Source organism: Aquarana catesbeiana, linkage group LG02 (assembly GCF_042186555.1).
Source record: "Aquarana catesbeiana isolate 2022-GZ linkage group LG02, ASM4218655v1, whole genome shotgun sequence".
NCBI classification, from domain to species: Eukaryota; Metazoa; Chordata; class Amphibia; order Anura; family Ranidae; genus Aquarana; species Aquarana catesbeiana.
This window is the reverse complement of record NC_133325.1, coordinates 359,038,785-359,052,591: the sequence shown is the minus strand read 5'-3', so window position 1 is coordinate 359,052,591 and position 13,807 is coordinate 359,038,785. Positions and strand designations below refer to the sequence as shown.

At 41.2% G+C, this 13,807-nt stretch overlaps 1 protein-coding gene across 1 annotated transcript in view; it reads right to left on the bottom strand.

Moving 5' to 3' along the window:
• The window catches only part of MYBBP1A (MYB binding protein 1a), an 85,292-nt gene that overhangs the window by 33,353 nt on the left and 38,132 nt on the right, over positions 1–13,807 (bottom strand). The window contains exons 13-16 of the mRNA XM_073615043.1: positions 12,591–12,705; positions 10,830–10,923; positions 949–1,100; positions 763–852 (exon numbers count right to left, since the gene is read on the bottom strand). Coding sequence (XP_073471144.1) covers positions 763–852; positions 949–1,100; positions 10,830–10,923; positions 12,591–12,705 — 451 coding nt within the window. The remainder of the gene's footprint in view (positions 1–762; positions 853–948; positions 1,101–10,829; positions 10,924–12,590; positions 12,706–13,807) is intronic.

Sequence of the window (13,807 nt, the reverse complement as noted above, 5' to 3'; positions counted from 1 at the left end):
CTTCTTTCTAGCTGTTGTTGGATTGATCATGGCAAGAGGGAAGGGAGGGCAGGTCAGACCTTATAGCTAGATTTAGGAAGCACCTTGCAACACTGAACAAAGTACTACATGTACTTTATCCCATATGGACCAGAAAAGTAAAAACAAAAACATATGATACATCTTTTTTATGCCCATCCCACTCAAGCACGGCATTATGGTTAAGACTTTATTCAGTACACAAGCATATAAGTATGTACCATCATTTAGGAGTTGCATACAATGTAAATGTTTCAAACATTCACAATTTTGTTGAATTGTGACTAAATAAATAGTCTTCAGTATACATAAAATAAATATTAGCATTTTTAAAATGCATTTCTGTAAGTAATTTAAAAATTGCATATGTACAGGATTAGGCACCTTTGCTCATCGCACATGTAGGCTTCCCAGTTTTCACTGCTACAAAATGGCTGGCCAACACCACATCTTCTCACAAGTCTATGGGTCAGCTGCCCCATTGAAAATAATGCACTCCCTAAGTGGCTGCCATCTTATCTCAACAGGTATTTAACAATAAGGAAATTATAGTGAAATTCAGAGCTTCCTACAGTAGCTACAAGTCTCTTCAGTAAAAACAACAATGTGATCCTAAAAAACATACTTTCACCATTAATCTGCACCTAGTATAGGTATAAACAGAAAGGCGACAGATATTATCAGTATTTGCGATACCAGTAACAGTTTAATAGAATTAGACATTTCAGTAAGATTTGAAGTCACCTCGTCACCAGAAGCCTGCATTTTCTGACCCTTTTCATCTGTAACAACAACAGCACTTTCCTCATTCTGCTCCTCTTCAGGGTCAAAAACCTGCAAGAAAAATATCCTCCAGCTCATTAGGATTCACACGATTACAATTCTTCATAATAAAATGCTTCATTAACTTTAATGCTTTCATAAACATACATTTAGAATCAGCTGTAAAGCATTCTTGGTAACGAATGGGCAAATCATCTTGAACACGTTTCTTGCCACCATGCGGAAAAGCTTGCTGGGTTGAGAAAAGAGTGACAGAAGAATTTCCACCATCACTTCTACCCACTCTGGTTCTTGTGAATCTATGAATATAAAATGCTAAAATGTTTGAACAACAGACATTGCTTTTCTCTAAAAAAAGGTCTATGTCAATAGCTATACTTATCTACCACGGGATTATTGTAAATAATGTGACGATATAATAGCCAACAAATGAATTGTCACACAATTGTATCATTTTGGAGTCCATCAAGAATGTGCCTCACCAAATAAATATTTTTTGTCTGCGACACAGTAGGAATAATGGTCATTAAATAATCCCATGGTACTTGTGAACTATACAAATATAACAGTATGGTTACAATCTTGTACAATACACAGCCATACAATAAAAAAAAAAAGAAAAAATGGATTAATCTTACCTGCTTACCTGTAAAATCCTTTTCTTGGGAGTACATCACGGGACACAGAGCACCATAATAATGACTATCTAGGTTATACGCTACCTTTAGGTGATTGGACACTGGCAACCAATAGAAAGTTCCCCCCATATAACCCCTCCCATACAGGAAGTACCTCAGTTTTTGTAGCAAGCAATGAAGATCTCAGAAAAGAGGGAAGGGACCTCTGTGTTCCGTGATGTACTCCAAGAAAAGGATTTTACAGGTAAGCTGTACTAAAAATCCATTTTTCTTTATCGTACATCACGGGATACAGAGCACTACAATAATGACTATCTGGAGTGTCCTAAAGCAATGCCCCTGAGGGGAGGGAGACACCATTATAGAAACTGCCACCAAAATAAGGACCTACTCTGTTATTTGTAAAACCAAAAGGCAGCATTTTCTGCACGAGTGACATCGACCTGGTAAAAACCCTGTAGATGTATAAACCAAAGCCCAAATAGTGGTCTTGTACCCCTGGGCCACCGACATCCGATGATGGATGGCCCAAGATACTCCCACACCTGGTAGAGAATCTCTCCCCAGGAAAAAATTAGTTTTTGCACAATTTAAACCATAAGCATCATTGATAAACTGGCAGATCCACTGCTAAATATTTGACCTGGATGCCGTCTGCCCTTCCTGGGCTCTTCTGGCAGCACAACTAGGATTCCCCACTTGTGACGACAACTCAAGTAGACCCTGAGAGTCTGAACTACCTCTAGAGTAGGTAGTGATCTTTCTCCTGCCGATTGCGGATTTAGGAGAAATATAAAAGGCAAGACACTGTCCTGGTTCAAGTGAAAAACTAGAAACCACTTTAAGCAAGAAAAATGGATGAGGACGCAACATCACCTTGTGATGTTAGACCAAGAATGGCTCCATGCATGAAAGAGCCGCCAATACTGACACTCCACTTTGTGAAGTGATAGAAACCAAAGAAGCCACCTTCTGGAGGTAAAAGAACCAACAGAATCCCCTGATTGGTTCAAAAAGTGGCCTCTGCAAGGACAGTCAAGACCAATTCAAGTCCCAAGGATACAAGAATGGCCTAACAGATGGGACTGTCCAAGTTACATACTGTATGAGGCATGAAAAAAAGAAGTGAGAAACAACGACCCCTGGAAAAAAAATGGATAGGGACGAATCCTGACCCTAACGGTACTTAAGGCCAAACTCCTTCCTTCTACCGACTGGAGAAAGAAAAACCTCCCACCCACATTGTTTTGTGGGTGCCACTTCCTGGCTTCACGCCAGGCAAAAAAAAAATATTTTTCAAGTCCTGTAATTAAAGTTCCCCGAAGCTGGCTTCCAGGGGCTCAACATTGCTGAGATACAGGACTCAAGACCATCAAATCCCGCTGGACTGGGAGTGTCCAAAGGAGTAACCCTCGCAAGACCTGCTATGTCTGTGTACTAAGCCCTCCTGGGCTAATTCGGCCAACACCAATATCAGTGTTACCACCTTATGGATTCTTCACAACAGATGTGGAAGAATCCTAAACAGGGAAAATAACGTCAAATAAGGGAGAACCAGACCTTAAGGTATTGTACCACCATTGGCAGTGTTGTAGAACTTCTGCAGAGTTCCCCTTGCCACCATCCTATACCTGGAATACTGTCCCAGACAGAATGTTGTACACCTCCCTAAGTCGCATGAGCGCTGGTGATTATATACTGAACTGTAGCCAGCGTTAAGCCAACTTGGAGAGACTGGCATCCATCAGTGGTTATCTTCCAGATTCCAGAAAAGGAAGAATATCAAGCACCGATCTTTGTTCTACAACACCCCGGAAACAGAGCCTTCCGGCAAAGCAATGCCTGGATCCTCAAGTTCCCGACAGGGATTGAACCTCTACCAAGACCTGGAGTAGGGCTGTATGTAGAGAACGTGCTTTGACCCAAACACAGCTTCCTTCTGTAGAAATTAATCGAAGGTACCCCTAGAATTGACTGCTTTTTGAGCAAAGATTGAGGTAAAGAGCATTGAGGTGTTTCCCAGCACCAGGGCTAGAATCCTCCTGAGCTGTGGCCAACCCAAACGGGAAGATTCACAAAAAAAAACACCTTGTCACTGCAATTACAGAAATCCTTGATGAACCTGGAAACAAATCGCCACATGAAACCTACCTCTAGGTCTTTACTGAACCGTCTAACCTATCTGAAAACAGAAGGATTTTCAGTGAGTTGAGATCTTAAGATAGACCTCATGTTCCTACTTGACTTTGGAACTGCCACCATTTAATTGTCTCCCAATGAGCCCATAACTTCTGCTCCAAGAGCAAATGTAAGACAAAGACTGACGACACTGCGACAGACCCCCACCCAAGAGGTGCCCTTAACCCATCAGGTTTCTGCTGGCAAAAGATGGAAACCACCTCAGAGACTGCCCTAAATCTTACTGGCCTGAGATACTCTCAAAAAACCCAGCAGCCCCAGGATGCTTCCCTCACCCTGGTGGGGAATAGCTTACAGCATCTGGTATCCTCGGGCAGTCTCCCATCTGTATACTAACCAGGCTTGATCCTGTTTAGGCTTCAATCAACCGAGATCAAGCATGAACAAGGTGGTGATGTGGCCGCAGTCTGACAAAAATGAATGCGCCAGGACAACCTGCAATGGCAAACACCACGGTGGTTCAGAAGCACCCGAAACCACTGTCCATCAGGGGATGTGGATACCTGCCAGATCACTGAACCTGAGAGTGGTGCTCCTGCTTCCCCTGGATGCCTCTTTTTTTGGAATCATTTAACTGGTATAACAGGTGTCCTAATAAACAGTCCTCCAAGGATGCAGGCCTAAATCAATGTTGGTTTACCTCTATACAAGCCCTTAGGTACGCAAGCACCTAGGCGTGCAAAAATGCAGGTATACAAGTGCTCTTGCCATTCATGTATGCAGCACAGGGTCAATACGCTCATACGGATGTACCCGCAGGCAAACAAGCACCCCGGCAATATGCCCATACGCATGTAGTCCTATGTAAATAAGTACACAGGTAAATAGTCCCGGAGAAAACAAGCACATATGTATACAGCTTAATGTAATAAACATGTGTATGCAGTGCAAATGCAAACATGCCAGCATGTGTTTAAGAGATATGCTTCTATGGAAGCATGTGTTCATGCGAATATGCATTTGGGTAAAATATGAAAGTGTGCGTTATATACACGCATTCATGCAACTCGTGCCCATGGAAACAGGCATTCTTGCAATAAGCAAGCATGCATTTATCAAACTTGTTTATGCAACATCTATGTAGACATGTATAGAAACATGCATCTTTATGCAAACATGTATTTTTATATGATCCAGCATCTATATGCGATACAGCATTTTTATGCGATCCAGCATCTTTGTGCGAACAAGCATTTTTATACGATCAAGCATCCTTATGCTGTCAAGCAGCTTTATACGATTAAGCAGCTTTATGTGATCAAGTATTCTTATGCAACCATTGGGGTTATTCACCAAGGCCAACCCACCCTGCACCACAAGTGTACCGCAAGTGCACTCTGAAGTAAAGTCGCCGGAGATACGAGGGCGATATGCAAGGAAAATAAAAAACAACATCTTAGCCTGCACATGATTGGATGACAAAATCAGCAGAGCTTCCCCTTATTTCAGATCTACCTCCTAGATTCAGAGTGACTGCATCTCCAAGTGCACCCGCAGTGCAAAGCGGATTCGCCCTCCACAAACAACTCCCCATGTATATTCAAGCAACCATGTATAATAATGCATCTTTATGCAATCAAACATCTTTATGCGATCAAGCATTTCTATGCGACAATGCATCTTTATCTGACTATGTAAAATCAATGTCCATTTATATAAACATGTCCAAACCTGCATCTTTATGCAATCATTAATAACCATGCATCTCTATGCGATTAAGCATTCTATGCAACCATGAACATGTATCTCCATGCAAACATGTAAATTCTTGTACATTTCTGCAAACACGAATAAACATGCATCTTTTTTCACCCATGTTGAACAGAGAGGAGAAATTTAGGGACTTTTAGGAAGCCTAGACCTGGTAAGGTCATGTATTTCCATCCCTATTATATCGAGAAGAGGGGAGCAAGGAAAGTGGGACTTTTTGTTAAGCACATGGTAGCGAGAAAGTAGTAGAGCTGAACAAGGGAATTTTATTGGTACAAAATTACTGGTAAACATACATATAATGTAAATATCAGATAAATAGTAAACAGTACACAGAATAGCAATAATACCCGTAATGATAACACAATAGTCTTAAAATATGACCACTGATGTCAATAATAGAAGGTAAATACATGGTAGTAAAATGGATAACAAGAAATGTCATGGGTGAGACCATAATAAAATTCCATAGTTCAACAAGGACAAGGTTGGATAAAATGTAATTACGAGGTAATGCCTGCAAGACCTGAGGCTCATTAAACCTGTGGAGGTAGAGATTGCATGGTAGCTTGAAGATCTCAGTATAGATAAATGGAAACACGGCATCAAGTAGCTCTACGCATTTCGTGGCTGATACGCCACTCATCAGGGAGCATGCACGTGATAGTCTAAAGTGGAAATGATATAAAAAAATAATCAGTCACAATTGAAGCTGTAAACAGGGGTACAATAGAGCCCCAAGTAGCACTGAAGTGCGTACTTACTAGTTGAGGTACGTTGGTTAATGGTGTAGCGGCGGGGTGCCAAAACATCAAAATACACCTCCAACCGGGGGCCGTGGTAGACAGCCGTGATGCGCACTACGGGCCTCCGCCCATCCCCCGCCCCTATGACGCTTGGGGTGGCGGAGGCGCCATACTGCGTGTCGACATCACGCACCCCACGCTGCACGTACGGCGTACTCCCTGCCGTCAAGTGCCTGATGCTGGGTTTCCACACTCGTTGGCAACGGAGGACGTAGTTACCGGCTGGCCGGAGTTGTATTTCCGACCATCGACGCCCCTACCCCTAATTCTGCCATACGGCGTGATGGTGGTGGGCGGCCCGGCGGCGGCACATATAGGGGCGTCTCTCCGGGCGGTCCTGGCACTCGAGGCTCTCAACCCACTTGACTCTACACACTTGGAATCTCTCCTCCTCTTTGTGGTTCCTCATCAGCACTATAGCAATTGTCTCACTGGTATTTAGTTTCTTTTTTCACTTACTCACTGATCCTGGGTTTCTGTTTTCACTCTGGCAGTCCCCCCACTCCTTCACTCCCCCCAAAGTTGCCTCGTGGTCCCATGCCCGCCCTGATTGCCACCTGCTTGGTCGCCCCCGTTGGGCTGTCTACCACGGCCCCCGGTTGGAGGTGTATTTTGATGTTTTGGCACCCCGCCGCTACACCATTAACCAACTTACCTCAACTAGTAAGTACGCACTTCAGTGCTACTTGGGGCTCTATTGTACCCCTGTTTACATCTTCAATTGTGACTGATCATTTTTTATATCATTTCCACTTTAGACTATCACGTGCATGCTCCTGATGAGTGGTGTATCAGCCACGAAATGCATAGAGCTACTTGATGCAGTTTTTCCATTTATCTATACTGAGATCTTCAAGCTACTATGCAGTCTCTACAGCCAGAGGTTTAATGAGGCCTCAGGTCCTGCAGGCATTACCTCATAATTACATTTTATCCAACCTTGTGGAACTATGGAATTTTATTATGGTCTCACCCATGACATTTCTTGTTATCCATTTATCCATTTTACTACCATGTATTTACCTTCTATTATTGACATCAGTGGTCATATTTTGAGACTATTGTGTTATCATTACGAGTATTATTGCTATTGTGTGTGCTATTTACTATTTATCTGATATTTACATTATATGTATGTTCACCAGTAATTTTTTACCAATACAAAATTCCCTTGTTCAGCTCTACTACTTTCTTCCTACCATGTGCTTCACAAAAAGTCCCACTTTCCTTGCTTCCCTCTTTATTCACTCATGCATGCTTAAGCAAACATGCATTCTGTGCAACCATGGTCATGTATCTCTATGCAAACATGTATAACCATGTATATTTATGGAAAACATGACAAAAACATGAATCTTTGTGCAATCATGCATTCCTGTGCAACCGTGCATTTTTAGCAACCGTGCGTTTTTAGCAACGTGCTGTTTCAGCAGGTGCTGCAAGCACCTGCTTAACTGAAGTTGGGCCCAACTAGACCTGCAGGATCTAGCCCAGCACTTATGCTGGAGATATGCCCACATTTTCCCAAACATGTATATTTAAACATGCATTTAAGTAACAAGATTGCAAATATGTATACTATGCTGCACCTGCTTATAGAGCAGTCAACGCTTTAAAGTGAATTGCTAACCATCCAGGGGTGTTTTAACTTTCAGTTGTGCAGTCCCCCCAGATAAGCAGTAAATGTGCAGCATAAAATCATGACTTGTCTTCATATAGTTCTCCCATAGTAAGTACTCACACTTTGTTAGTATCTTTAGGCTGCTATGTCTCCAGAGGCCAACTGAACCTGTTGCCACAAGGCATGGTTGCCCTTCCACTTCTTGCCTATATAAAAATAGGCCTTACTGAGCGAGCCTGCACCCTCTAGCGGCTGGAGGATAAACCGCAGTTCACATGAGTAAGAGTACATAGCATGATTAAACGGCACACTGCTCCCAGTGGCCACCAGGAGAATAGTCAGATTTCTCTCTCTCTTTTTTTCTTTAAAAAAAGAGGAACCGCAAACAAATGCAGACTTACCATTCCTGCTGTAGGACTCTGAACATAACGGGAGTCCAATTTTCACCCATTACGACGAGCTGTCATAAAAGACCTTCAGAGACTGGGTCCCCCTCAATCTGGGGTCCACTCCCCTGGACCTGTATAGCACCCTGCAGGAAAGCACCTTGGTCAGAATAAACACTGCACAGGTTTCCATCACGCAGGGTCTAGCACCATGAGGCTGCAATACAGGCAAAACCTCAAGGAATCATCCCTCCTTCCCATGAGGCTCGGGTACCATCCATTTTAGCCTTCATGCCATCCAAATGGATCCGATCATAATGCCCTTTACTTGGACATCATTAGTTTTGAAGAGCTTCAAACAGCCATGACCATTCACCTTCAAGACACTGGCGAAAAAACGGAGGTACTTCCTGTATGGGAGGGGTTATATGGGGGAACTTTCTATTGGTTGCCAGTGTCCAATCACCTAAAGGTAGCGTATAACCCAGATAGTCATTATTATGGTGCTCTGTGTCCCGTGATGTACGATAAAGAAATTATTTACGTGAACACAGATAATTAAAGCACGTTTATGAACCTACAGTTAAAAAATTGTAGAAACCACACCAAATCACAAAACACTATTTTGGCATTTCATGGCATGGTTACACAAGTATAGTCTGCCCACAATTAGAAAGCTTTTCAAATATTACTTATATTGTGCTATATTAGGTCTTATGTGTTAACATTTGATTGGAAAAAGTGACAGCAACAGGAAAGAACTTGATCCATAATGGGGGTGATAGAGGCATAACATTTGAAATCCAGAAAGACTCCCTATCTGTAAACTAGAGCTGCACAATTCTGGCCAAAATGAGAATCACGATTTTTTTGCTTAGAAGATCACGATTTTCTCACAATTCTCGCGGCGTAAAATGTTTCACATTATACAAAAAACTTTGGGCTAACTTTACTGGTTAGTTTTTTTTAAATTCAGTAAAGTAATTTTTTCCATTTGAAAGACCGCTGCGCAAATAGTGTGACATAAAATATTGCAACAACCACCATTTTATTCTCTAGGGTCTCTACTAAAAATATATATATATATATATATATATATATATATATATATATATATATATATATATATATATATAGTTTGAGTGTTCTAAGTAATGTCTAGCAAAAAAAATGATTTTAATGTGAACAACTGTCAGAAAAAGGTGTTTAAGTGGTTAAACGTTCCCAATTTACATACAGAAGTCTATTCCTTTTATGTAAAAGACAAATTGATACAATGTTTAGACTTAACATTCCACTGATAGAATGTTTTAAAACTTGGCAGACTGCCCAGACTTTGACTTTTGAAGGCTGAGAGCAGAGAGAAAATTCTCTGCATACCAAAGATCAGGAAGATCAGGAAACCCTTTGTCAAGATCGCAACGAAAAAAAAAATCACGATAACGATTCTGTCTGGATGATTAATCATCAGCTCTACTGTAAACCATCAAATCAATGGGGTAACTCTTTAGAGAACACGTAATCACATTTCAATAAAGTGGTCTGCAAACACTATCTTAACTTTTGGTCACTCTTGGGACTACAGAAAGCACCTTTCAAGTAGCTGTAGGACAGGTGAAGAAGCCACTACTACTTGGACAGTCTAACAGCTATGTTTGAATCTTGAAGCTAAAAACCCCCAACTTTTAGCTCCAGAGCTACAAAATCACCAAGCCTGTGGGCTGTCTCTAAAAACGGACACCTTGCTGTCCAGATATGCAGCATGGCCACGGATATGAGAATTATAAGACAAGTTGAACAGAATTAAAAATTCTTTGGCAGGTACACTTCACATATAATTTATTTAACATTTTGCCTGCTGTTCTGCTTCAAGACTAATAATGCAATTAAACCTACTTTCTGTTTAGCAGAACCAAGCGCTGCAATTGTTAAAGGAAATGCAAAATAATATTAAAAGCATTTTTTTTCCTTTTTTGGAGTAACAAAGATCCTGTCCCTTTAAAGCATGTTATAAAGCACAGTGCTTTGTGCTGTGTAATTTGGCCAACTTTATCACTTAAAAAAAACTGGCTGATCCTGCCAGTTTTTATCCTCCCCTCTGTAAACTGACCACAGTTCATCATGGCTGCTGAGCCCCGACACCGTGGTCAGTTTACGTGCCTCTGTCATCCTCTGTCTCCTATCTGCCCTCCCTTCCCTACCTGTTAGCTCATGATAGTGTCCACCCCTGAAATAAAATGTACATTCTCATACTATTCCCTCTGTCTCTTAATGCTGTTTCCCCCTGTGTGGGCAATGTATAAAAAAAAAAAAATAAATGCAGATTATACCTCATTTTAGAGAGCCGATCGGTGCTCACACAACCAGTCGGCTCTCCTCTCCTCCCGACTGATGTCAGCGGGGGAATCTTTGCCCCGCCCCCACTCTGACTGTCAGACGGGGAGAGGAGAGAGGTGGCAGGTCACGTGAGCATCGATCGGCGCTCTCAAATGAGGTATAATCTGTATTTTTTTTAAATTTATAAATCAAACACACACACACACAGCATTAAGAGCGGATAATAAAGTAGTGAGAGTGGCTTAACCACTTTAATAGCATTATCAAGAAAATAATATTTAAAAATCTGGAATTCTAACACATTAAAAAAAAAAAAAACCACAGAACAAACCCTCGGTTTCCTTCTTTTTCTTCTTTTTTTTCTTCATCGCTTTTTCCAGACAGTTGTGGATATCATTTAACAGCTCCATACTCTCCTCTGGGGTCTATAAAATAAATATGGTCATTAAAAGAGAATATTATAGCACCTAATGGTATACAAGAGTAAAACGGGTGCCACAAAAGTTTTCAACAGAGGCAGTTAATAACAAAATCTAAATGGGCAACACTAGTATAAAATGGTTTTAACCAAGCTTCTCTTATCCTATTATGCTTCATAGTCCCTGTATTTATATAGTGGGGAAATATTAAAGCAAACACATACTTCTTCCAGAAATTATTTATCTGGTAACAGACACCAACAGGAATGAGTGCTTACTTCTCTCCACTTCTATGCCATCCTGATCTGCCACTGCAGCTTTCAAAAAAGTAATATGGTAGGGATCCGCCCACAACCCTAGACTGGCACCAATGCTGCATCCTAAGTCTTAAAAAAAAAAAAAATCCTCAACTTCTATTATAGAAAAATGGTGGGGTTGATTTACTAAAACAGAGCGCAAAATCTGGTGCTGCTCTGAACAGAAACGAATCGGCATGCAGCTTTTTTTGTCAAGGCTTAATTAAACAAGGTGAAGTTAAAGTGGGTGTATACTCCCATGTATAATGTTTACCTACAGGTAAGTCTATATTAAGGCTTACCTATAGGTACAATAAATATCTCCTAAACATGCACCGTTTAGGAGATATTTACTTTACATGCAGCCAGGGTAGTAGCACGGACTTTTCTGTTTATAGTGAAGATGAAAGTACCTTCAGTGGTGACAGTGCGCTGCTGGAGGGCTTTGTTTTAGCAAAGACGGTCATAATGTGCTAGTATGCGATGGCCAGTGCCTTTTTATGGATGTGGTTTACTACCGCTTTAAAAGCCAATTGGCAACTATGCCAAAATTAAGCATTCCGCAATTTTAGTAAATCAACCCATAAGTGTAATTTCTGTCTGCTGCTGCTTTCCTCTATGAATCACTAACAATGACAAGTTTTCCTGACACCAAAGAGAAAAGAAGGCAACAGCAGAGGGACTTCCAGCTTATTGACAGCCTTCTGTTCCTGTGTGCGGGGGGGGGGTTATCCCTTCTCTCCAATCAGGTTTCATCACTGAGCTCTGCAAAGTAATTTTAGCTTGCCTACCCGTTTTTTTTCTGACAGTTCACTCAAACTTTAGACATTCTGGACTTTAAACGGATGTAGAGAAGAAAAGACTGCAGATAAACAGGTACAACTAGGATGATTTGTTTAATCTCTATCACCTGGGGCCACAAACTGCAGATCTCCTCTTGAGCAATGGACTAAGTCAGTACACTAGTATTAGTTCAAGGACCAGATAATGTATTGAAAATGATCAGCATGACAACCAGTCAAACTTGCACTTTTTTAGGGCTTCAGCAATGGCGGCCTACTTATCTGAGGAAGTCTCTCATCGGGAAGAGAACTAAATGTGCCCATTCTACTCATACAAACACACACACACACATATACAACACACTGTAGCATCATTTAGGTCTAAACTACCAGTATGTTTTTGGATTGTGATAGGTTTACTACACTTTTCTTTTCTAACAGAGGTAGAACAAAAGACCCCTTCCGCCTAATGAGAGTTTATATCTCACCACCCTCTAAGACATGGTGAAGCTAGTAGTGAGGAAAACAGTAAATACAATTTATTTTGCCAGCAAAGTATCTCTCAGATGGCATGTTCTAACAGAATACATTTTACCTTAAAAAGATGAATTCCTACTAGCAGCAATAACTGTTGATAGGCTGACAGCTCCATGCTATTTGATTTCTTGGTTGCTTGCTTCTTTTGCAGGTCTTCTACATATTGCAGCATTCTGCATAGAGAAACAAATCGGACAAGATGGATCAACTAAAAAATGTAAAATACTAAAATTTAAATGTAGAATCTGGTCACCTAACAGTTCAATATGGTGTTTTACAATACAAGAACGTTTTTCTTACAAATAATAAATTAAAGGTCTGCGTTGTTACCAAAACATGTAGGTACTCTCATCTAAACACGGGTAGCCTCCAAAATTTCCATGAGCAATCTTCAAATATTAACAGTGCATGATTCCCAATATTTTCTTTCAGAATGAAAGCCAAAAATAGTATTTTTTCATCATGCTTACCTGTAAAATCCTTTTGAGTACATCATAGGACACAGAGTTAGCCAAACTGTGTCCCATGATGTACTCAAAGAAAAAGATTTTACAGGCAAGTATGATGAAAAAAATCCTATTTTCTTTTTCATACCTTATGGGACACAGAATTAAGCCTCGTACACACGGTACGATTGTTGGCAGGTGATTGTTGACAGACTGTTGTCCTAAAATCTTACCATTAGTACGCTCCTTTTGACAATTGTTGTCCAACTTTCGGCCAACAACTGTTCGATGACAGGCTGGTAAATTTTCAGCGGACAATGGCTTGACGTCAGATTTTCGTATGGTCAGTACACAAATTGGTCACACAAAAGTCGAAAGTACAAACACGCATGCTCAGAATCAATGCTCACCAAACATGAAATTAGCAGAAGGTGCCCAAAGGGTGGCGTCAAGATCCGAAATTCCTCGTAGTACGTCACTACGTTCGCATTTGTGGCACGACAATTGTGTACCATTAGGATCTTGCATACTGGCACACGCCCTTTTGACAAAATCAGACGCTCGGTTGGCCAACAATCGTACTGTGTGTACGAGGCTTTAGGCTAATATTCATTACCTGCTGGGATGTCCCAGAGCAATAGCCTTGAGGGGAGGGAGTTACCCTGCCAAACAATAGCCATCAGATCTTATACAGCAGCCCGGAGTACACTGCGGCACTACTACTACACTACTTGATAAAATTATGCGATGCACTGAAGATCAGGTAGCAGCCTTACGAATCTGAGCCACAGATACCTGATGGTGAAAAGCCCAGGAGGTTCCTACACCC